The sequence below is a fragment of the Callorhinus ursinus genome, unplaced genomic scaffold (assembly GCF_003265705.2).
Source record: "Callorhinus ursinus isolate GAN/ISIS: 27379988/994484 unplaced genomic scaffold, GSC_fseal_2.0 scaffold14, whole genome shotgun sequence".
In the NCBI taxonomy this organism is placed as follows: domain Eukaryota; kingdom Metazoa; phylum Chordata; class Mammalia; order Carnivora; family Otariidae; genus Callorhinus; species Callorhinus ursinus.
Window position 1 is genome coordinate 41,457,031 of NW_027397076.1, and position 25,060 is coordinate 41,482,090.

Below are 25,060 nucleotides of genomic sequence, written 5' to 3' on the forward strand. Positions count from 1 at the left end.
TGAAGTTTGTACCTCTTAATCCCCTTCACCTGTTTTACCCTTCCCCACTGGCAACCACCAGTTCTTTGTATTTATGAGTCTGTTTCTGTTTGTTTGTTTTGCATTTAGATTCCACATGTAAGTAGACTCGCATGGCATTTGCCCTTCTCTGTCTTATTTCAGAGGTGTATTCTTTCTGGGTGCCAGTAGACTAAGGTGGGACTAATAGGTTATTATTTATTTTTAAAATATCTCATGTAGTAAAATGACAATTTCTTGACATTTGTGGCTTTGTGTACCTCAAGGAAAGCAAATAATTTATTATCTGGTTAAATTCAGTTTTTCTGTTCAACCGATATTTATAAAATATACCAACTAACACTTTGGATACATAAGTTTGAAGAGTCACATTGGAAGTTGAATTAATGACACTTAAGGTATTTGTGATCAAATAAACCCAGCACCTAATTAAATTTATTCTTCATTATTTCTTATTGTTTCCTCTGTTTAGTTAAACATTGGTAGTAGTAATAAATTTGTATTACATAGGGCTCTGTAATCTGTAAGATAATGTCATCTACACCATCTAATCATCACTGTGATTCTGGGACGTAAATTGAGCTGATATATTAAGAGAAAATTGAGGTTTAGAGAGGTTATGGCTTGCCAAATATCATACAGCTTATCAGTGGAGGATCTAAAATCCAGGCTTTGTGACACCTGGCCTTCCTTGGTTCCTTCCAACCCCCCGCCCCCATCACTCTCTTATTTCTTAGAGATCTTGCTACCACTGAGATAATAAACAGACATCAGAATTGATCAAAATCTCTTGCTGAGAAAACATTTGTCACCAATTATTAAATCACATGTGTTAATGCTACAATTCCTGACCTCATTATAGTTAACTATTTTACTTTCCTAACTTTAAGATGATCTTAGTTTTCCTACATGTCTTTTTTTCTAAGACATAAAAAATCAAAATATAATTTAAAATTGTTGGGATTTTGCAAGTACTAGAAGTATTAACATTCTCTAATGAACAGAACAGTAATCTGTTAATCTGTTAAATAACCATTGGACCAAGACAAATCCCTCAATCCACATGCTGTTAGTTACTCATATATTGATCCTGACAAGTGTTTTTGCTGATTTAGTAAGGCATAAGCAATTAGAATGAAGTGGGCCAAATAACAATTATAGTAAAACTACTTAAATCTGTGTAAGATTCTCTACGTTCATAAATTTTTCATTTCTGCAGCAACTTTTTATGTTAGACATGTTTGTTTGGTATAGACAGTCAAAAAAATAAAAGCATTTTCCACTTCGTTTAAAAATGTTTCCATCAGTTAAATAACAATACACCAAAATTCAGAAGGAACGTGTTTAAATGTGAACATCTGTTTTGCTTTTCCTTTAACACTTGAAGTGATTTATAACCCATACTAAGTTTGGTTCTGCATATCTTTTCCTGTAGTGGGTTTGAGATAGAAGATTGACAAAGTTTTAGCCTTTATAGTGTCTTTTTTCCTTTAATCTTTGTTTCTGGTCAGTGAGCTGAGAGCTGCCTAATTGGATGGCAATAAATCAGCACAGGAACTGACTTATCTCAACTCATTTTTCTAGCTCTGATCTATAACAAACATGGGAGCAGGTTGCATTTTGGAGTAAATAGTATGAGAAACACACTTTAATCATTTGGATCCAGTCTTAGTTTTTAAAGAACAAATTAGAGAAACGTTGCTTTCTGGGTCCATCATTATGGTCATGGGCTACTTTGACCTCTGTATCCCTGTCTATCTGGGGCACCTTATTTTGCTAGCTATTTTTCTTCCTTTCCAATTTCACCATTGTGTTTTCCCTCATGTTCTTTGGATCACAGTTCTTATTGTTAAATTCACTGTTAGCTCTCAGATCCCATGCTCTGGTTTTTATTACTGCTGGCAGTTTGCATTCTTTCCTGTTTTTTGTTGACTCTCCACATGCAATACTGGTTTGGGAAGCACCTTGCTGTTCGCTATACATGTGTTGTGAATGATGAATTTTCTCTCATACCATTCTGGTAGCTATTGTAATTGGCTTGATTTGGGAAAGGGGAAAGAAAGAAGGAAAAATGTCATGTTAGATTCTTGCACATGTAGTATTTCTCAATTTTGATAAACAGGAGCATTTTAAATAGACCAGGTTGATATATGGTACCTATGTATTGTGTTAATGTTTTCTAATAGAAAGCATGACAAAAATCTGTAGAGCATAATTTTGAAAGCATAACCAACAAATAAATAGCATCTTTACCCATAAATATTTTTTGTGGTTTTTGAATATTTTATTTTTGGCTGAAAGTTTCAGAATGCACATTACTTTGCTTTGAAAGGAGGGGATAGGTATGTCCGTGTTCATGGTACGCTCTCTGGAGAGTACACTATGTGCCACTGTAGGATGAAATCCAGATTTGTCTTTTAGAAGTTATTCCTAGGAGAGCAATCTTTTTTATTACTTGGTCAGATTCCAACCAAAGGTATATAGTGTTTGATGAATAACTAATGCAGATAATTAACAGATTAAGAGAATGTGTGAGCCCAAGCATGAACAGAGAAGTTGGGAAGGAGGTTTTCAGTGTAAAAAATGTTAGAAATGAACAGGGCAACTGGAGCATGAATGAAATCAATTTAATTTGTGGGAATTTATATTTCCTTAGAATTATATTCTTATTTCTTACTCTGTATGATTTAGGCTGTGTCCAGAGTCAGTAAAGAATACTCGTGCCTCAGATGTCTGCCAGATGGGCTAGTTTATCTCTGGGGTGACCCAGTGCTGTATCAATGGATGTCTCAGTCTGTTCTTCCTTCTACAAGGAGTATTATCTCTGATATCCAGGGCCTTAAAATGCCAGGAACAGTGGGGCACCTGGGTGGCTCAGTCATTTGAGCTTTGGACTCTTGATTTTGGCTCAGGTCATGATCTCAGGGTCCTGGGATGACCCCTGGGTCGATCACCCCTCTGTCGGACTTCGCATTCAGCCCAGAGTGTGCTTGAGATTCTTTGCCTCTGCCTCCCCTGGCTTGTGCTCTTTCCCCCTCTCTTTCTCTCTCTGTCTCTCTCTCTCAAATAAATAAATAAATCTTTAAAACAAATTCCAGGAACAATGACTTTGAAAGGGCTCAAGGAACACAGATGGAAACCCCTTTCTGCCAAATGTAAGAAGAAGCAGAAATCAGCCTCACCATCCTAGGTCTCATTCTGTTCTCACATAGTTGGGAAGTTTGAAGGGGACTGATTGTTTGCTCTCACTTTCCTTTGTACCTGAGAGAGATTTTAAGCCCAGCTGTTGAACTGCTATTTGGATAGTGGTGCCTCAAAAGGATGAAAGATAAAGATAAAAGATTCCAGTTCTCATGGACTTTTCCAGAACCACTTGGCCCCCAGGATGTCTGGCATCTATAATAATGTCTGCTAGACTATTGATTTGCCAGCAGGTAGGAAGCAGACAGTGGAGCCAGATAAAAGGAGATGAATTTGAACTGAAAGTCACTTATCGCCTCCATGTTTATTAGCACTTGGTCTGTTGACCTGTGCTGTGATGGTCCCTACCAGAATTTGGGGTTTCTCCATCATGGGATATACACACAATTGGCCTTATTTTATCCCAGGCATACATTCCTAGTATCTTCATGATCCATTTGTTCTCATCACTTTTGTCACTCAAAGTTATATTAAAATGATAGCAGCTTTAAAGTGTTAAAATTCGCTGATTATTAGCACTTAAACTGGTAATAAGAACTTAAACTAAAAAGTTTTGGCCAATTTAAAGAAGAAGAAATACATTTGGAGGGGAGGAGATTTTTGGAATCCGAGTTTTCCTGTTACTAAAGAAAGGAAGGAAGGAAAGAAAGGGAAAGAAAGAAAAGAAAGAAAGAAAGAAAGAAAGGAAAGAAGAAAGAAAGAAAGAAAGAAAGAAGAAAGAAAAGAAAGAAAAGAAAGAAAAGAAAGAAAAGAAAGAAAAGAAAGAAAGAAAGATCCATGACTCCTTAATACTTACTCTCCTCCTACCTGCTCTCCTCAGGAGGAAGGGAGGAATGTATGTTAGTTTAGGCTCCTACTGTTAGTGGATTCTTAAGTGCCTCTGATCTGAAAGTAGGCATTTCAAAGATGAGAAAGGTTTGGAAATGGTATAGAACTGTTACAAGTCTCATGGATAATTAATAGAAGATTTTTTAATAGAAGAGGATTATGTTTGCTTTAGAATATTAGAACAAGTGCCACTTGTTACTTTTTTGTGCTTGCTTTTGTTTATTTTATTATTCCTGTTAATACAGCATAATTGTTTGTTTTTAATATAGCATTCAATCTGACGGCAGCAAAGCTTTTTAAAAATCTTAATAAAATGCCCTGCGTGTAGTTTTAACCAATCTATGGGGATTTATGGACTTAATATAGGATGGAACCATCACATGCTATACACAACGCAACATAGCTCTTTCCACTGAAGAACTTAAAATTCCTTGCAAGGTAGTTAATATGAGACATATTTCCAAAAATTGTTTGAGGCAAAACAGAACATCAACAAGTAAAATTTAAAGACATGTAATTAATTCTTGAGATTCAGTTACCATAATAATTTTTTTATAGATATATATCTTTATTTAATTAAGTCCTCACTGATAGGGTTTGGCACTGTTTACATTTTTTTTTTAATACCCATCACCAGGCTAGCCCATCCCCCCACCCCTCTCCCCTCTAGAACCCTCAGTTTGTTTCTCAGAGTCCATCGTCTCTCATGGTTCGTCCCCCTCTCCAATTTCCCCCTGTTCATTTTTCACTTCCTGCTCTCTTTTTTTTTTAACATATAATGTATTGTTTCAGAGGTACAGGTCTTTGATTCAACAGTCTTACACAATTCACAGCGCTCACCATAGCACATACCCTCCCTAGTGCAATTGCTCTACTGGGTATTTACCCCAAAGATGACAAATGTAGTGATCCGAAGGGGTATGTGTACCCCGATGTTTATAGCAGCAATGTCCACAATAGCCAAACTATGGAAAGAGCCAAGATGTCCATCAACAGATGAATAGATAAAGAAGATGTGGTATATATATATACGATGGAATATTATGCAGCCATCAAAAGGAATGAAATCTTGCCATTTGCAACAACATGGATGGAACTGGAGGGTATTATGCTGAGCAAAATAAGTCAATCAGAGAAAGACATGTATCATATGATCTCACTGATAGGAATTTTTAATCTCAGGAAACAAACTGAAGGTTGCTGGAGTGGTGGGGGGTGCGAGGGATGGGGTGGCTGGGTGATGGACCATAATAATTTTAATTAAGAGCAAATACTATTACTCCTTCTGAAGTAAGGCAGGATTTTTTTAAGATTTTATTTATTTGAGAGAGAGAGTAGAAATAGAGAGGGTGAGTGCACAAGTCGGAGGGGTGGGCGAGAGGGAGAAGCAAACTCCCCACTGAGCAGGGAGCCAGACGTGGGGCTCGATCCCAGGCACCTGGGATCATGACCTGAGCTGAAGGCAGCCGCTTAACTGACTGAGCCAACCAGGCACCCCTTCAATGTATATTTTAAATCTTGCCTTATGGGGTGCCTGGGTGGCTCAGTCAGTTAAGCGGCTGCCTTCGGCTCAGGTCATGATCCCAGGGTCCTGGGATCGAGCCCCACGTCTGGCTCCCTGTTCAGCTGAGAGCCTGCTTCTTCCTCCCCCTCTGCCTGCCACTTTGCCTACTTGTGCTTGCTCTCTATCTCTCTGTCAAATAAATAAATAAAAATCTTAAAAAAAATACATTGAAATAGTAATAAAAATGTCATTTTTTAGATTTATATTTTAGAAACAAATATACTACTTATAAATACTTGTACTACTATCTTTATCATTTATGGCTGACATCTTTTTTTTCCCCTGAGCATCTAATTTTTATTTTATAAAACCATGGAGATAGGAACGATGAAGTTTTAATGATGAGGACCCTAATAAAAAGGAGGAAAAAATGAGGTACTGGCAGTTCTGTATTTGATTGTTCCAAGAAGTGGCCACCACAATAGGTTGTGCTCAGAATTGGGCTGGATATAGCACAATTAACCTTGGTATGGATAGAGTAGATGAAAGGCTACTCCACTAGAACGCGACAGGTATTGAGATGACTTACGTGGTTTAATACAGTTGATGAGATACAGAGCACATCATCAAAATGTGTAGCAACAACAAAATGTAGGCTCATCATGGAGTTATAAGTGTTTTGATAAGTAAGATAAAATAATACAATGGAGGTACTTAAGAGTTCAGGCAGACACGTAGGCTGAACTAAAGAAACCATTGAGCTAATTGCAAGTTTTCAGCCACTAGACCTGAATTCGGGGCAAGACTCTGGCTAGATGAAGACAGTCTCAAATCTGGAGGAATGCACACAATATGTTACTGAAAGACTTGAGTATAGAAACTAGAACTAAATCCAACCGATCAGAATTGGGGTACAAAAATTTCTGAGACACCTGAAGTAGCCTTGCAGCCAAGAAGACTTATGCTGATTCTGTTCAACCCTTAGTTTTGGGCTAGATTTGTTCATAGTGTTCCTCCAAAAGATCACGTTTGGCTTAAACACTGGGAGAGAGTTGAGCCTTCAAGTGTTCTTGGTTGTGGGAAGAAAAGAGCTTGGGGACAGGGAGGACATCCCATGAAGGACTTCCCTCTGCTCTAAGATTTCTCTTCCACTATGGAACAGATGTCACTCTTAGAGAATTTCCATCATGATCATTATTTAAAGTATTTTATATAAGGTACAAATGAAATGCATCTTGACATCCTTTATTACTCCATGATTTTAAGAATAAACATTTAATAATTAAAGGAATGTTAAATCATTTGCTCGTCTGGATTCTTGGACTTTAAGCAATGTTGGAATCTTCTTTAAGAACTTAAGGAGATTTTTCATTCATCTTTAACATGAAGTAGGGTAGTCTTTGAGCAAAACCTCTGAGACCCCGTGAGAAATCTTTATTAAACAATAAAGCTTTACTTAATCTTTAGTGTGATAAGAAAACATGATGTTATTAAAAATACTTAAATTTTATGTTATAAGGTATCATATGGTTTAGGTCTCTGATTTTCTACTCTTTATTAAGAGGAAGAATAGGTAAAAAATACATACAATTCTGATAACAACCTTCAAATTCTACCTTGAGATTTTCTAAAATTAAGTTAAAACTCAAGCTGTCCACTTGACCAGAAAGTCCATTTTACTAACACACATTGGTGGGAAATATATTTTATTTTGGCAACAATAAACTCTGATTACTTCTGGGTGAATGACTTCTTCAGCTACTCTATGCATGAAGCCTTTAAATAAGAGAAATACCTTTTAACTATTTCTATAAAGTTAGGAAGTCCATTTTCATTGCCTGCCTCATTTTAATAATTATTGGGAAATAATTACTGGGAAATCTGGACAGCCACATGCAAAAGAATGAAATTGGACCACTATCTTACACCAGAATCAAAATTAAAATGGATCAAAATCCTGAATATAAGACTTAAAACTGTAAAACTCCCAGAAGAAAACAAGACAGGCAGTAAGCTCTTTGACATAGGTCATAGTGATGATTTTTTTGAATCTGACATCAAATACAAAGGCAAAAATAAACAAGCGGGACTACATCCAACCAAAAAGCTTCTGCACAGCCAAGAAAATTATAAAAAAAAAAAAAAAAAGGCGACCTACTGAATGGGAGAAAATATTTGCAGTTCATGTCTGGTGGGGTTAATATCCAAAATATATAAAGAATTCAATAACTTAATAGCAAAAGAATCCGATTGAAACATGGGCAAAAGATCTGAATAGACATTTTTCCAAAGAAGACCTACAGATGACCAACAGATACATTAGAAGACACTCAATATCATTAATCATTAGGGAAATGGAAATCAAAACCACAACGGGCTACCACGTCACACCTGTTAAAATGGCTATTATTAAAAAGACAAGAAATACTAAGTGGAAAAAAAGAAGACCTTTGTATACTGTTGTTGGGAATGTATATTGGAGCAGCCAGTGTGGAAAACAGTATGGAGTTTCCTTAAAAATATTAAAAATAGAGTGGCCATGTAATCTAGCAACTCCACTTCTGGGTATTTACCCAAAGAAAATGAAAACACTAATTTGGAAAGATACAGGCACCTCCATGTTTATTGCAGTACTATTCACAATAGCCAAGACACGGATGCAACCTGAGCATCTGTTGATGGATAAATGGATAAAAAAATTGTGGTATAGACGTAGAATGGAACGTTACTCAGCCGTAAGAGTGAAATCTCACATTTGCAGCACCACAGATGGATCTTGAGGGCAATATGCTAAAGGAAATAAATGTGGAATCTAAACAAAACAAAAAACCAAAGAAAAAAGCTCATAGAACAAATAAGTGATGGCCAGAGGCTGGGGGTGGAGGGTGGGAAAAATGGGCGGAGAGAGTCAAAAGGTTAATATATGTACCTTCATATATATATATGTATGTATATGTATTTTTATAAATCCACTTTGAGTAAATGTCTCCTTTTAACAATAATTTCATGGAGCCCAGTGTCCGCATAGAGGCCAGTTATGGTGTAGTGGAAAGACCATGAGTTTTGGAAGCAATAGATAGGAATTTGAATCCTTGCCCACCCCGGGGTCCCCGCTTTTTTTTTTTTTTAACCTCCCTCCAGCTCTTTGATCTTGGACAGTTTACCCAATACAGCTGTTTCCTGACCTGCAAAAGGTGGGTAAGCCCCCTTCCTCAGAGGATTATTATAAATATGAAATAAGCAGACAGTTAACATGATATCTGAATGTATTATAATTTCACTTAATGCTTAGTTCTTTGTCAGCTCCAGTTTCTGATTTAAACAATGGAGACAGTGCCTACCCCATCAGATTGTTTTGAGAATCAGTCATAAACATTTGGAATAATAAGATCAGGGACCTTCTTATAGGGACATACAGGGTTCATTGTTCTTTCCTGCTATCAACTGCTATCTCAAAGCTGTTTTGAGATTCCCTCATCCCATGGCCAGTTAAAGTTGTTCGCCAATGACCACAAAGGTCACTTGAGAGGGGAAACAATTGTTGAGGTAATTTCTGTGAAATTCTTACATGTCTGTCTTTAGTCTAAATTTGGTTTGACCTCCTTCCCCTCTGGTCTTATGGTACAAGCACTCCTTTTCCTCTGTGGCCTCTTTGCTGGCACTTACTTTTGTTCCTATAAATATCAGGGTGTTCACTAGGGTTGCTGTACAAAAGTACCCAAAGCGGATAGCTTAAAACAACAGAAACTTATTCTCTCACAATTCTAGTCTCTAGAAATCTAAAATCAAGATGTTTGCACCGTCATGCTCTCTCTGAAGGCTCTGGAGGAGAATCCTTCCTTGCCTTTTATAGATAGCTCCTAGCAGTCCCTGGTGTTCCTTGGCTGGAGGTTGTGTTTTTCCAGTTACGTGGCCGTATTCTCTGTCTTTTTCCATAGTTTTCCTCTTGTGTGTGTCCGTCTCTGGGTTGAAATTTCTCTTTATAAAGACATCGCTCATATTGGCTTAGGGCCTGTCTTAATGATCTAATTCTACTTTGATCACCTCTGTAAAGACGCTATTTCCAAATAAAGTCACATTCTGAGTAACTGAGAGTTAGAATCTCAACATACCTTTTTTCATTGGGAGGGACATAGCTCAACCCATAAAAATGAATATTCCCAAAATTTCTGATTTCAGCCTCTTTGGGGTCCTCTCTGTCCATTCATGAGTTTAATGACAATTGTGGCATAATGGAGTGAACGAACATGGTCTTTGAATCAGACCATTTTACATTGATTCTGGCTATTTTACTTTCTGATGAGTTTAGCAATGTAAATACCATATTTACAGGGGTCTGTTGTGTGGCATTCTCCTATCCGGGGTTCTTCCTGGGGAAATGCAGGGCCCAGAGTGGTGTAACATAGGCCAAATCCCTCAGTGAGTTTGCTTTCAGCATTTGTAGTTTACCAAGTTAGTATGAACACTCAGAAACAACCCTGAAATATAAAAGGAATCAGAAAAAAATCACTTGGAGGAATGTTTCTAAAAGTATGGTCCACAGACCAGCAGCATTTGCATCACATGGGAGATTTTTGGAAATGCAAATCCTTGGTCCCCACCTCATCCTACTGAGTAAGAATCTCTAGGGTTGGGGTTCAGGTAACCGTTTTAAGATGCTCTCCAGGTGATTCTTCTACACTTTGTAGGTTAAGTACTGAATTTGATTTGGTATGTTCAGGATACTATGGATGTCGGCCATGGTGATGGTGACGATGGAGGGGTTTATGGGTTGATTGCACAAGTGTATATTCATCTCAAGACTGTTTAAGCAATGGGTGGTAGTGCTACCCTCCCCTTTAACTTTCCTTTGAGTTCTTAGCAGCATTCCTAGGCATAGTAATGGCAAAGATTGCATTGATACTGAGGCAATGTAACATTAATTTCATCTGAGTTACTTTTAAAAGTCCTATTCTAAGCTCCATTTGGCAACTGATCTTTCTCAACATTGCTTAATGCCCTGCTCTCAACCATCAAGTTTCTGCTTTACAATTGCTTGTCTAGAGTAAGAACCTAGGGAAAGGCATTTCTCTTTTTTAAGGAAATATGTTCTGCACATCATCCTCTTATTATCCTTTCCAGGGGGATGTGTGCAACATAAATTATAAATTGTAGTGACTTATTAGGAAAGAAGAACCTATTCTAATGTCCTTAGCAGTTTTCATGAAGTGCTCTGTCAGTGGGAAAATATTTGTTATTTTGGACAGGTTCAGAATAAAAGAGAACTGGTACAAGATGCCTGGAGTTTAACACATCAAATGAATTTGTAGGTCATTACAATCCAATGTTCCCAGTTGCATTTTGTATCTGTACATTGGTAGTTCTGGTTCTGCATTTTCCTTGCATTTGAGCTACTGACCTGTCACATCAGATGTGGGGCTTAGAATTGCCTTTGTGGGTCACTTGTGGCAAGGACAGAAACTGTTACACTGTTTTTGAAAAGATGCAGACTTTTTCCCTGGCAGACTTTGCAGAAGACTAATGCAATAATGAGCAGTCAGGTCAGCAAACCGGGTGTAGGGGAGATGGCCTGGTGAGAGGTTTGGGAGTCATCTAATTTCTTGGAATTTTATGACTATCATGTATAAATAGCTTATCCTCATTCATTTTAGTAATTGAGACTTAAACTGCATTTGTGGTGGAAAAGATGGGTAAAAGGAATATGCATTTCCTTCCTGGGAAGCTGGTGCTTTCTTGCATAGCACTTCCAAGTGATAAAATGAAGTGAATGTCCTGGTATTTCATTTCTTCTCTTCCTTTGTGTATGTCTGGAGGTTTTTCTTATATGCAAATGAAATGAGAAAACTGATGAAAGTACATGTTCACGTACGTAGAGATGTTTGTACTTCCTAATCTAAAACTTATTGAGCATTTGTTGTATACCTGGATCTGGGTTCAAAGGTCATTTTGTTCACTCTGGTAGAGGAGCCCATCAAATCGTCTGGGGTCAAATAATTTATATTGTCAATGTATTTATCCCTGACCAATTAATAATTGGATGAGCATTAGTAATTATTGCTCTCGTTTATAAAGTAGTTATTCTTAAGTTTTGGTGCACACAGGATTTGGTGTGCAGGTTCTCTTAGGGATTGTGTTAAAAGTACTGATGGGTATCCCTATCTCTGGTTAATCTTACTCCATTTGACTGTAGTGGGGCCCAGGCATATGTTGAGGGCAGTGCAGATAATTCTGACATTGATCAAAACTCATGAACCTCTGCTGCAAGTGCCTAGACTTGTGGCATGAGTGGCTCAAGAATCATATGGTTTTATAAAAATCAGGATTTTGCCTGGAAATTTGACCTGGACCTCCAGTGAGAGCAAATTTAATGATAGCTTTGGCCGTTGGAGACTTCACCAGACTCATGGGTTAGAGGGATTCTGTTGGCAGTGTTTTTCCATTCCAGTATGCTTAAGGACATTGGCTCTTGCTTCTTCGTTATTGGTTTAAATGAAACTCATCCTGCACAGATGGGCCATGGTTTGTAAGCACAGATGGAGAAGGAACAGTAAGTTCACTGGCAGAGCCCACACATGGGAAATAGCAAGAAAGAAAAAGACAAAGGCTGGGGGTGGAGGCACTAAACAAAATTAACTTTGACCTGGTCCCTATAGAAAATGCTCCATTCTCTTAAGTTTCTCGGTAGGGGTGTACACAGCAAGTCTTTTAGAAGCTCATCCAGAGTTACCTTATCTCTTGCTATTAAATTACATAATAACTTTCAGGCGCTCATTAAACTAAAAATAACTAACAATGCAGCAGAATTGAAATAACAAGAAACCTCAGTGACAAACTCCCATGTTTTTCCTAAAGACCGGAAGGAACAAAATTAACAAGAACAGAAACAGTTGACTAACTTTCTGTTCTAACCAGTAAAGGTCTCAAGTTAGTACAGCCCTGAGACTTCTCAAGGAAAGAATTACTGTTTCTGGTGGTTACAACTTTGTTTTCAGTATTTGATACTTGCTTTGGTTTTGATAGGTGGGTTTTTTAGTTTTGTTCTAAAAAATAGGACATACTCAAAGTATAAAAAATAATCTCTCTCTATATAGATATACAGACTACAAAGATAATACATTCTCTATTTTTATGCTCTCCATCCACCATGTATCCTCCATACTGTATTTATCTAAGTCCTACCCCCTCCCCAATATGCATATTGGAATTCCAGTAATCAGCAACAAACATTTATTTAGCAAACGCTCTGCAGAGCATGACTGCCGGGCTGCATGGTGAACACGGATGCACAAAAGGCTCCTAACGTCTAAATGATCCAGCTCCGTGAGTGGACAGTGGGGAAGGACATGGCTAGTGCCCCTGTTTGTACGTCCGGCGAGGCAGCTTCCCTACTCGAGAATATCCTGGGAGTGGTTGACCTACTGACCTAATCTGTAGGTGTGGGGAATTATCACTTCTATGGCATCTGGAGGATGTAACTCCTTTAATTAACGTCTTTCTTTCTTTTTTTTTTTTTAAAGATTTTATTTGTTTATTTGACAGAGAGAGACACAGTGAGAGAGGGAACACAAGCAAAGAGAGGGGCAGAGGGAGAAGCAGGCTTCCCGTGGAGCAGGGAGCCCAATGGGATGCAGGACTCAATCCCAGGACCCTGGGACAATGACCTGAGCCGAAGGCAGATGCTTAATGACTGAACCACCCAAGCGCCCCTAATTAACGTCTTCTTACCCTACCCAGATTGTTTGAAAAATCACTCATTTGCTTAAAGCATGCAGTGTTTTTTCATTGCTTTTAGGATAAAGGCTAAACTTGCATCACCTATAGGGCCCTGTGGCAGCGGTTCTTAACCGAGAGCAATTGTGTCCTCAAGGAGACATTTGGCAAAGTCTGGAGACATTTTTGGTTATTGTGGTGGTTGCGGTGGGGGGAGAGGTGCTACTGTTATCTAGTGGGCTGAGGACACAGACGCTGCTAAAGGTCCTACAGTATGCAGGACATGTCCCCACAATAAAGGAATTACTGACTCCAAATGTCAGTAGCACTAAGGTTCAGGAACCTTGCCCAGTGGCAGCCAGCCCCTGCCCGCATCACCATCGTCCTCTCGGGGCTGCCCTCCCATTGTTCTCTCCACTCCAGGCATACTGGGTTCCTTTCAGTTCTTGGAGCAGCCTCTATTATTTTTTTATTTTTAAAGACTTTGTATGTGTGTCTCTCTGTACGTGGACCTTCTTCCAGGTTACTTGCCTAGTAGGATTTAATTCTGAATCCTTCAGAACTCAGCTAATGGCCCTCCTTAAGGAAGCCTCCCATGCTTCTCCCACTAGGTTAGATTTCCTTATGCTCTTAGAACACCACAGATTCCTGTGCCTTGGTCCATACTGACATTCTAATTAAATACTTCATTGTGTAACTGGTTGTTCACATTTTATCTCCCCCATTAGAATAGAGTCTTCAGGAGGGCAGGACCTATTCACTCTTGGATCCCCAGTGACTAGCATAGTGCTCTATACTTGGTAGGTAATCAATAAATATGTTTTGAATGAATGAATCATCAAATAAGAAAATGTACCTGACAGTTGTTGATGAAGAATTAAACCCATTGCTATTTTGGACACTATAGGTGACCTCTTTCCTCTAAATCTATAAGGCCTTTTTATTTAAACCGATATCTGGTATTAATCATATATGGTTTTGTATAATAGTTATAGGATGAGTAGGATATATTGGCTGTGGTTCTTTAGATGTAGTTGTTTTGATGCAGTGAGTGCAAAGTCACTCTCTTTTATCACCATCCCTTGCTCTCCATTTTTCTACCCTCTCCAATTACAGCTGACTTTCAACTTCTACTTTATTTTTGCATTGTCTGATTTTTAAAAAAATAATATTACTTTATATTCAGAAAGATGATTACAATTTTAAAATTCGATTGGAATTGGACTGGATTCTAAGATTTTATCATCCAATTCCCTAAACTATAATTTTATAGGAGTTTAATAATATTAATATAACAGATGCATACTATTGACTATGGGGAAATTGGTGAGAAATTTAATTGAAGATTATGCAATTTGGAGTTGAGAATAAGGAATTGTACTGTGATCCAAACATCCTGCTTGGCTCACTGTCTAACATATACTCAGTCAAATATAGTTAGCATAATTAGGCAGCCTACACAAAACAGAGGTGTTCATTCTCTAGATTTTTCAAATGGAAAACAGACCAAAGATCTTTATGAAATTGATTAATATATTTATTACCTGCAACAAATTTGAATGAACATTACAGCTAAAGAGAAAAATAAAAAATTTGAATTATAGATCATTCTCTATGAATTTATAGAGTTGAGTCTGGCCCTTTCTGATGTAGGCGAGTCTGGTGAAACATTTGACTGTCGCTCATGTGTTTTGACTGCCAAGTGATGCCTCCCTTCTTCCTGCCCTTACTCAGAGTGTGGGGTTTGCAAAGGAGGTTGAGTTCATACTTGCACAGCTTGGTAATTAAAAAAAATGTGTGGTCTATTTTTAGCTGCCCTTGAGTCAAGATGCAACAAATTGCAGCTCATAATGTCACATACCCATTATATACCTTTGTGTATTAACTGGATATGATGATCTGGAAATATAAGGATTTTGACTTCCATGTCTTTGTTCATAACCTCTTTCTATTTCCTGCTATTCAGTTAATTTTTCTTAAATGAATATATCAGGTTTTACCCTATGAATTTGTTGATACTCACCTGTTTCTGACCTACAAAAATGACATTTCATATGGTTCTTTTTAATAAGAATGAATGAATGGATGAATTTTAATTTATTTTTCCATGGTAATAATGTTCTAATTCAGAGTGAAACTAATTAGAAATAGTTCTATTTGTTTAGGTACACATGGTTCAAAAAGATTTTTATAGGTTACCCAGAAAATCTAGTAATAATTGAAGCCATTGATTCTGCAGGAGAATGCAGGTCAACTGCAAAACTCAGCTTAGACATGAACATTGGGTACCTTATGTATTCATAGACTGGTGACCTAAATTATAGGACCTATAAGAATTTTCTTCATTTTCTGATAGGATCATTGATAGAAAATACTTTGCTAGTTATTTGGCTTCAGACTAGCAATTAAGGATGGGTAGTGAATTAGGCGATGATGTCAGTGCTGTTGGAATCTGTGTCCTCTTTTTAAGGCATTGACTCATTAATAGAAATCCTTGTCACTAGGGTACAGGGTCTTTGGGATCTTATGAAATGTAGGAAAACGTGCAGAATTATGAAAAGCAAACCTCTTTCCTACGAGCTGATAGATTGTTATTAGTTGTCTGCAATGAATGAAAGCCATTTTTAGTCATTGTTTATTTCCTGATGTTAGTAATTTGGGAATTTTGTAGCTCATGGACTTTTAGATCTCCAGACACACAGGAATATTGGTGTTTTCATGAAAAATCTCATAATGTGAGTGAGCATCTAGTTGGTGTTTTATTATGAGACACAGGAAGGGTGATGTTTCTGCCAAAGGGTGATGTGACTCACCATAATTTCAGTCTTTGAAGAGCTAGTGTAACAGCTTAGCTCAGTCCTGCTCCATGCATAAGATGATTAACGTTCTAGGTGCCAAGGTGACATGGCTATCAGAGTGGCCCAGATGAATGTTTTCTTACAGGAAGATCCTTAGTTGGGGAGGAAGAAGAGAGATTTGGAGAAGTTTTTATTTATTCTTTTATTCCCTTAAGGAAATATTAATAAGAATGATAATAGGAATAACAGTAATAATAAATCCATGAAGAAATGGGAGTCATTGTTGAGGGGGAGGATATTCTCAGGTGAGAATGAAGCTTCCTTTTCTGATTTTAGTTTTTAGGTAAATAGGGGAATATGGGAACCTCCCCATACTCTTCTGTTTCTATTGTCTGATTAATGTACAACAAGAGAAGCTAATAACTCTCTTGATATTCATAAATATAAGTAGCTCCAAGCAGATTTGTTGTTTTTGCCTTATTAAAAAAGAGACCTCAAGATTCTTCATTAATACTTCAAGAAGTCTTATGTGAGAGTTTGTTGGAAGAAAACACCATTATTTGTTGGAACTTAAACAATTGTAAAAAATCAGCCAGTGAGTGAGATGATTGCCAACGCTTATTAGGCCAGGGTTCTTGAGGCTATCAACAATATTGGTCAGACTAGAAGTAATACTAAAATTATTATTATTACAGACATCATTATAAAACAAACATGCTTTTTTACTACTTATAATCCTCATATATATTTGATTTGCAAAATAGTTCTCAGAATGTCATCATAGATACTGACAAAGTTTGACGAAATCTTAATGTGCATGTTTCATCAACGCCAATTTGGATTGCAGGATCAGTGGAGACATTTTGGGTTGACTGAAATCGAGAAGGGTCATATCACTGAATGAAGTTCTGTCCTCTACCCTCCCTCAGGTATGTTTTCCCTCACCACAGCTATATCTGTCTGCTTTGTATGTTCAATGTTATTTGTTAAATCTACCCACAGAGATGTTTGTAATTCATCATTCACCACTGATCTCTTGGACTAACACTTGCTTTCCATCTCCAGGTTGCTGTTACAGCATCGATAACTGCTTTTCAAGTGCAGTTTGCAGCCAACTTCTCAATGTTATTTACCTTGTGAGCCACATTTTCTCAGTCTGATAATAGAAGGCAAGAAAGACCTAATTAAAATCTTTGCTAATGTTAAGAAGAATTCACTTTCTGTTTCCTAATAATATCCATCATACCACATCAGCTATATTTTTCTTATCAGATGAGAAATTAAATTAGCCTGGAAAATTCATCCTGAAAACATTAGAATGCATTCAAAAGTAAATAAGATTAACAATAAATAAATAAAAGTAAATAAGATTAACAATAAAGTGGGCCATCATAAATATTTGAATTATGTTCCAAATGCTACAAAATACATATCGCCTCAAGTGACACCATTCTGGAACATGGCAATCTTTGTGCTTTTGTTGAAAGAGAACTTTATAGTATAAATGACTACTAGACTTGCATTCTCCAAATTCTCAAAGTATATATGCACAGGCAGTGTGCTTTCTGAATAATTTACTGTGCATTTGTCTGGTCTCAAGGAATTTCTTGGTAGTCAGGGTCTTGGCTCTTTTGCACTGGGCCCAGCCCTTGATCTTCACCCTCTGCAACATCTCTCTCTGCAGGTAAGATCCCTTCTCTGGAAAGCAAGGACAACCTAGCTTTTATAGTTCAGGACACCTTTGCCCTGGAGGTAAATAGAGTTAACTCTATTTCTTGTAAGTAAAATGGAGACGATAATAGTACCTAGCACAAAGGGTCATTCTGAGGACTGGATGTGCACTGAGACTAAGCCCACACCTCCCTGATGCCTTTTATCTGCATCACTGAAGGTAAAGAGGACGCCCCAGAAGCCATTGCTCCTACCTCTAACATTCATAGCTTCACCTTCACTGTCTGCCTTGAATCCACTTGGACAAAGTTCATGTTCTTAATCTTAAGTTAATTAGGACGAGAACTTTGGTTCCCAGGGGACACTACCTCCCACGCCCCCACCTATACTTGAATTATTTCCGTCTTTCTACATCCTTTCTCCTGTCCCCTTATGATACCTCTCCCTGACTCCTAGAACTCTTCTCTGTGCTTTATAAAGTTCATGGACTATCATCAGTAAAATCGGCAATAGTTACAGACTTTTCTCTGAATATGCCTTTTACTTTCTTATCCTGGCAACTGGCCCTGCTTGAGGTTGCTGCTTTCATTGCAGACCTAGCAGGAAGTGGCTGTTTGCCTCGTCTACCTCTACTTCATACTAGGCTTAAGGTGGGACAACGTCTTCCTTGTTCCTCATTGCCATTTCCAGACCATGCTTCTGCCCTCCTCTTAAACTCCTTTAAACTACTCTTACTCATTTCTTTGGCCCACCGACTACTGGGTCTTCGGTCTTTATTTCTCAGCAGTTTCCTCTCTCAGCCCTCACTTTGTCCCTTCTGAATTCTTGGCCACTGAAATATTCGCTTAAGTGATTCCTCCAATACCCCTACCTCTCAGCTCCTAAGAGTCTCCTTCTCCATGATCTTAGCTTCCAGTCTGAGCCAACCCCTTCCTTATTGATACCTGAGACCTAGTCTTTATCAATAATTGCAACCCTTCCTTAATTCCCAGTTTGAGGCATCCTGTTCTGACTCAGTGGGAGGTAAATGTAGCTCTGAAAGCAGTGCCTTGTGTGAATTCTGAGGTCATTTTTTTCAGACATTGTTGTGATACTGCTGCTGTGTTCATTTGATTCTCTAGAAACTTCTCTGGAATCCTGCATAGTGTGTGTGTGGGTGTGCGCGTGTGTGCGCACGCTTGCGTACAAGAATGGGGGAGGGGAGAGGGAGAGAAAGACCCCTATCCTGTGTAGGTTCATCTATGTGGCCGTGATCATGAGGGCTGGAGCCTATTTTCCTCACCTGGGCTCATTGTTTATTCCAGAGAGACCTTGATGTATACTTAAATAATGAGGTGATATGGAAGTACAGGGCTGATTGCACTTCCTCTTGCCTTTTAGTCCACATTTTTGTGTTTTGGCTTTTCTTTTCTTCTTTTTTTGGCATGGAGTGGGTGAGGGGAAAGAACAGTTTATCCTGTCAATTCCGGATGTTCTGCCATATTGTCTGATACTTAGCCACCTTCTCATATGAATTTAAGTTCTTCAAGAGGCAGGGGGAATAGACACTATATAAACCATAGTTTCCTGGAGTTGGCAACTTTTCAAGCAGAAGGTCTGCTCACTGTTAGCTGTATGACCCTATGTGAGTTGCTAACTTCTCAGAGATAAAAATGTCCTTATCTGTGAATTGGTTATGATAATACTTTCCTAACAAGATTAATATTCGTGTTGAAAAGATACTGTACAACTCTGAAAAACAAACTGAGGGTTCTAGAGGGGAGGCGGGTGGGGGGATGGGTTAGCCTGGTGATGGGTATTAAAGAGGGCACATTCTGCATGGAGCACTGGGTGTTATGCGCAAATAATGAATCATGGAACACTACATCAAAAACTAATGATGTAATGTGATTAACATAATAAAAAATAAAAAAAATAAAAAAAAGATACCGTATAGGTGAAACTGGCGAGCACATGAGGCACATGCTAGGTCTTCCATGATTTGTTGGTTTTCTTCCTTCCTGTCATCTTAGCTGACTACAATAGTGCTGCCATTGGGTGTTTCCCTAATAGATTATAAATTCTAACTGAAAGGTTTGAGATAACTGGTCTGATTTCACTTGGAATAACAATGTAAAAGGATTGTTTAAAGCCAACTAGTGGATGTTAAAATGCTACTAACCTAATTTCTAATTTAAAATTACATGGACAACATTTTCCATTTTTAATGTTTGACATATTATTCAGTCTTTTAAAATACCCATTTTTATAAATGTTCTAATGTGTTACACATTAAATACACATGCTTTAGCCCATGTTTTAAAAGTGAAAATAATTATGTGTGGTAACACGTTATCACAGTACAGGTAATGGATGGCAGAGATTTCTGTATGAAATATGAAGTTGGGGAAAATGGAAGAAAACAGGAACTAGGAAGTAGTTTGGTCTAGTGTTTGTCCTTTGGGGTCGTTGTTCTGGCTGTTGCGGCAGATGTCCCTTTTCCTGCTTAATAAACAAAATTGATTTTACTCACATTTGTTCTTGGCTTCTAACTCACAACAGGTGGTCAGTGAGCCTGTAGTCGATGCTGCAACTGCTGGTTGTCAGGAGCTTTGAAAACCTTCTGTTGTGATTAAAGCAATAGTTTATAAAAAAAACTTAGGAAAATTAACAGAGTGTACACAATTTGTGTAAACTTACTTGCAAGTTGACATGGATTTTAGTGACTCACTTGATGCTTTTCTTTTATGCTGTGTTGACAGGTTTGGCTGTCGAGAACTCTAGCATTAGTCACATAGTAAGCATTCAGTAGCTGGAAGTTGAGAATTACTTCAGAAATATCTCTGCTTTGGGGCTTAGGTAGAAGAGGTCTTTTTCTAAGATCTGAAGGCTTTGTCTTCTGGCAGGCAGAGAGATAAGGTTCAGAGGTTAAAGACAGGGAGAGAGAGTGAGGGACTCACTGGTAAGAGCGGAAACTAACTGTCTTCCTGCCCCTTCCTGGTCTAGTTCTTCATGGATAGACGAGGTCCTTGAGCCCAGCCCAGCTTGCCATAGTAGAAAGCCAGATTAAACCCACAAAAAAGTAGGAACATTTGCCTTTGCATATATTCCTTAAGATCTTGATATGGTTTACAGATTAGCAGAGAAATATTTGGGGAATTTTCTCTCTTACAAAAATAAAAACAAGAGGGACGTTATTTTCCACCATTTATGACATGGCCTGATGGAATTTGGGCCCAGTCAGGTAACAGAGCCTGCCTCTGTAGCAGAAGAGCTAGAAAGTAAAGGACCTAGACTGGAGAGGTTCAAAGTCTTCCAACAGAGAAAAAGGATGACTGACTTGGATAACACAGAGACGGGGTTTCTTAGCCTACTGCACTGCAGAACTCCTGAGCTGGTCTTGTTCTCCCCGGGTACTTGTGATGGAAAAGCATTAAACATGGCTGTCTTGCACATGAATTCTACAGACAGGTACCTGGATTAAAATTTCTGCTTTGCCATTTTCAGCCTTTAATAAATGGACAAATTAATTAACCCCTGTGTTAGAGACTTCAGTTTCTTCATCTCTAAAATGGGAATAGTATCTGCTGCATAGAGGATTTAGAATACAAAAATACACTTTGAACTGGGGCTGGCATATGGCAAAGTGCCACATTTGAGGTTCTTTTTCTGAGTGGGGGGGGGGTAAAATTTACTCTTTATAAAGTAGGCCAACATAGATGTTCTAGGCAAGAAAAACATCATTAGATTGGGAATCCATATGTGAAAAGGACTACACAAATATAAATATTACCAGTCATAACACTAGCAAAAAGAAACTATGAATGTTTTCTTGCATTGCTCATTGCAGTGAATTTTACTCTTTAAGAAATTTAAAATTTATATCACTTCTCTTGAGGATAATTTAATTTTCTCCAGTAGCTTTTTCATGCCTAGTCTACTGCCTTATGAACAACACTCTAGTTTATTAATTTGTTTGAGTGTAAGCATTATCCTCTTAGTTTCTGTCCTGTGTCTAGGGCCATGCCAAAAGGCTATATGCTGCATGTTAATTCTTTATCTTCAAATCACACAAAATGTAATTCAGAATAGTAACTTACATGCAAGTCCTTGGTCCAGCCTAGAAAATTTTCATTTACATATTTTAAATTAGTCTGCTTTCAGTTCATTGATTTTGTCTAATTTTATAGTTATAAATATGTGGTGCATGCTGCTTAGCTAAATTTAAAAATTGGGAATAATTACTGTAGAAATAGTACTTTTATATATGCCATTCTGTGAACCACGGGAGAGCTATTATTCAGAAAGAGAGAATTCCCCAGAAAAAATGTAAGTCTTTGAGTTACTGGTTTTTAAAGGAAAAGACTCTAAAATTATTATGAAATCAGATAAGTTAGGAGTATAATTTCAAGCTGTGTTCTGATTTATCTCCTGCTGTTTGATATTGCCACATAAGTGATGTGAGCATGGTCAAGCGTTGAAATGCAGATTTATAATTCTAAAAGCTTTTCTTTGTCAGAGGCATTTTGCTTAGCTTGAAATCCCCAAAAGGCTTACCACGATTTTGAGTATTTTCTGAAATAGAAACCTTTGATGAAAATAGAAGATGCAGAGAATAAGCTGAATAATAGCATTATTCAGCAAATTCAAAACCTAGACAATCTCCTGGGCTCTGTGAACCAAAACCAAGTTGGGCAAAGTGACCACTGTCTGCCAGCCAATGGAGGAATCAGAGCTGTTTGTGAGGTGAATGAGGGAGAGTGCACCAGGAAAGGTCAAGTTGGGTGGGAGCTAGACGGCAGACAGAATCAGATCAATAAGCAGATCAACCTGTTCTAGTGACAAGGGATGTTTCCAGGCTTTGCCAGGAGTCTGGAAATTTACCTTTGCAAGAAGGAAGCAAATCTGTGATGGGTTCACCTCGGTGCAAATGGTGCAAATTGTGGGGAGGCCTGGGAGGGAGGCTTCCATGTTTTCTGCTTTGTGTGCCGCCTTGGATGGGCTACACCTATCTACTCAGGTGAACCTTCCTGAAACAAGTGAGCAGTGGAAATCACACAAATAGAACACCTAAGCAACTATTGGACCAGTGATTTATCAGAGGGTTAGAGGAAAAAAGCAATAGACTAATTTTAATAAATCTCTTTTATGGTTAGTGTTTAAGTTTAAAAAGGATGATGTGAATGTCTCTTCTGGTGATTATATTATTAGTTGAATATTTTTTTTTACGTCTTGTAATGTAAATTATTGTGATCCTCCTTGATTGTATTCTTGCATGTACTGAAATATATATGATGTAAAAAATGAGGTAGGGTTTTTTTATTTGCCATGTTACCAGTTAATTTAGAGTCTTGGCTAAATTACTTATTTATCTTGGGTTCCTCTGAAGTCCACGTAGTAGGTGCTCAGTATTTTTTATTAGAGTTTTTCTTCAGATAAAAACTCTAGCTTGCATTGTTAATTAAGATGGAGCAACAGATTTTTTAAAAATTAGAGCTATAAAATGAAATTTGAATTGGGTTACAATTTTTCTCATAAAAACATTTTTCATTATTAGATTCCTTTAAAATGCAATACTTATTATGGTCTACTAAAGTGTGATACAAAGCAAGTTAAAACTTTTTTTTTTTTTTTTTTTTTTTACAATAGCAGTAACAAAGCAACAGCAATAAAAAGTTCTGGTTAAATTTTATCTGCTCTACTTGAATATGGATGATAAATTTTATGTAGAAACTCTTTCCTATAAGTAAAAACAGTCTACAGTAATGTCTTTTGGATCTATGTCATACTGAGAGAAAGCTGTCAAATATTAGTTTATCAGTTTGTAGAAATGGGAATGGTTTCTCTCATGGGACATTAATTCCATCTAGCTGCAAAGAACATACAGTCACAGAGGTTATGGTCTAATGAAGGAATAGGCACCTTGAACACAGTTACAGAATCATTTTAGAAGAAGTTACATATGGTGAGATCCATATCTCTTTTTAGACGACTACTCATCTAACTCTCCATGACTGTTCACCTTCTATCAGTAGAATATAGTCAGGTTCCTTAGGCCATGGGTTTGGGCAGGTTGTATTTCCGGTAGGATATACCGAGTCTGTGCAAAAAACTAAGGAGAATGAGCACTGAGGTCATGGAGCTATTCACTGACTTTCTTAGTGTAGCCAAGGATGATTATACCAGATGATGGTGTAGTGAGAGGGGGAGGGAGGGGTCTGCGTGATACAGAGAATGTCTCCACATCAGGGGCAGGCAAGAGGAATAGGAACAGAGTCTCTTCGAGCTGTCCAGGTAAGACAGCTGCTCCTGATATAGGAAATCTTTTAATTATATCAGAGATAAAACAACAAATCTACACTTCTGACTTTCCACAATCGTAACAGATGTCTATTTAACTCTTCTGTAAACCTTCCAATAAGATAACTGAGGTTAGTCACCCTTTGGCAATAAATATGATAACACACAGTAAAAAAAAAAAAAATAGGTGAATGTTGGTGGGAAATTTTGGGGAGAGACCTGTGGTTTTCCCTACTCTGATTTTTTATCTTTTCCTTATTTTTCTCCTGTTGGGGAGCAGGTCAAGTTCAGACTGTAAGGAGTGGAGGTAGGATTAAAGCTCTCTATCTTAGGTGAATTGAGGAAGTACAGAGGTACAAAATTCTGTCACCCTTTCTTGGTGCTGTTTTCTGGTGAATCTGAAAGCTTTGTTGCTGCTTTAAGACATTGGGAGGAAATTCCAGATACATGTCAGCATCTTTTCAGTTACAAAATCGTGGTTTCTAATTCATGGTCCATAAGTCTGGGTTTGTAAATTTTATACTGAGTGGGCGGTACTCGAATGAAATGGAAACTTCCTTGTTTGTCCTGTGATTTTATTTAATTTCCCAATAAAATGATTAAACCTATGAAACATACCATATCCTATTGATCAGAACTCAAAAGCTAATTGATTTCATATAAGCAAAATATTTAGAGGTATGAAACATTTTCTATGCCTTTTATAGTAAAAATGAAGTCAAATGCTTTGAATCACTAAGAGAGGTTCACATCTTGTTCATCCATAGCGGGTCACTGACCCCCTGCCCCGACCGGTGCATTCTTCCCTCTCTTACTAGCTAGTCCTGCCAGGTGTCCATTCCTTATTATTTCATCAGTTTCACTGCTGGGAAACAGGCCCCAAACACCATGTATGAAGCATTGATTTCTGTCTGTCTTAACTTTGTTCTCATCATCAATGCTCATTAATTCCCTCCCCCACCCCTTCTGGCTCTGTTTCTCTGTTTCTCTTTCTCTCCCCACTTTACTGAAACACCCACCCGCAAAATTACTTGGAAAGAGGATGCTTTAA

At 37.8% G+C, this 25,060-nt stretch overlaps 1 protein-coding gene across 13 annotated transcripts in view; it reads left to right on the top strand.

Moving 5' to 3' along the window:
- Positions 1-25,060, top strand: part of TAFA2 (TAFA chemokine like family member 2) — a 480,355-nt gene that overhangs the window by 142,071 nt on the left and 313,224 nt on the right. For 7 of the 13 annotated variants that reach the window (XR_012380763.1, XM_073900735.1, XM_073900730.1 and 4 more), the window contains one exon: positions 16,907-16,988. The exons of 5 other annotated variants lie outside the window; for them this stretch is intronic. Coding sequence is in view for 7 of the 8 variants with exons in the window: in XM_073900735.1 (XP_073756836.1) it covers positions 16,960-16,988 (29 nt within the window). In the remaining variant the exon portion in view is untranslated. Of the gene's footprint in view, positions 1-16,224; positions 16,365-16,906; positions 16,989-25,060 lie in introns of those variants that run through there. One more of the 13 variants, XM_073900734.1, reaches the window with a different exon arrangement.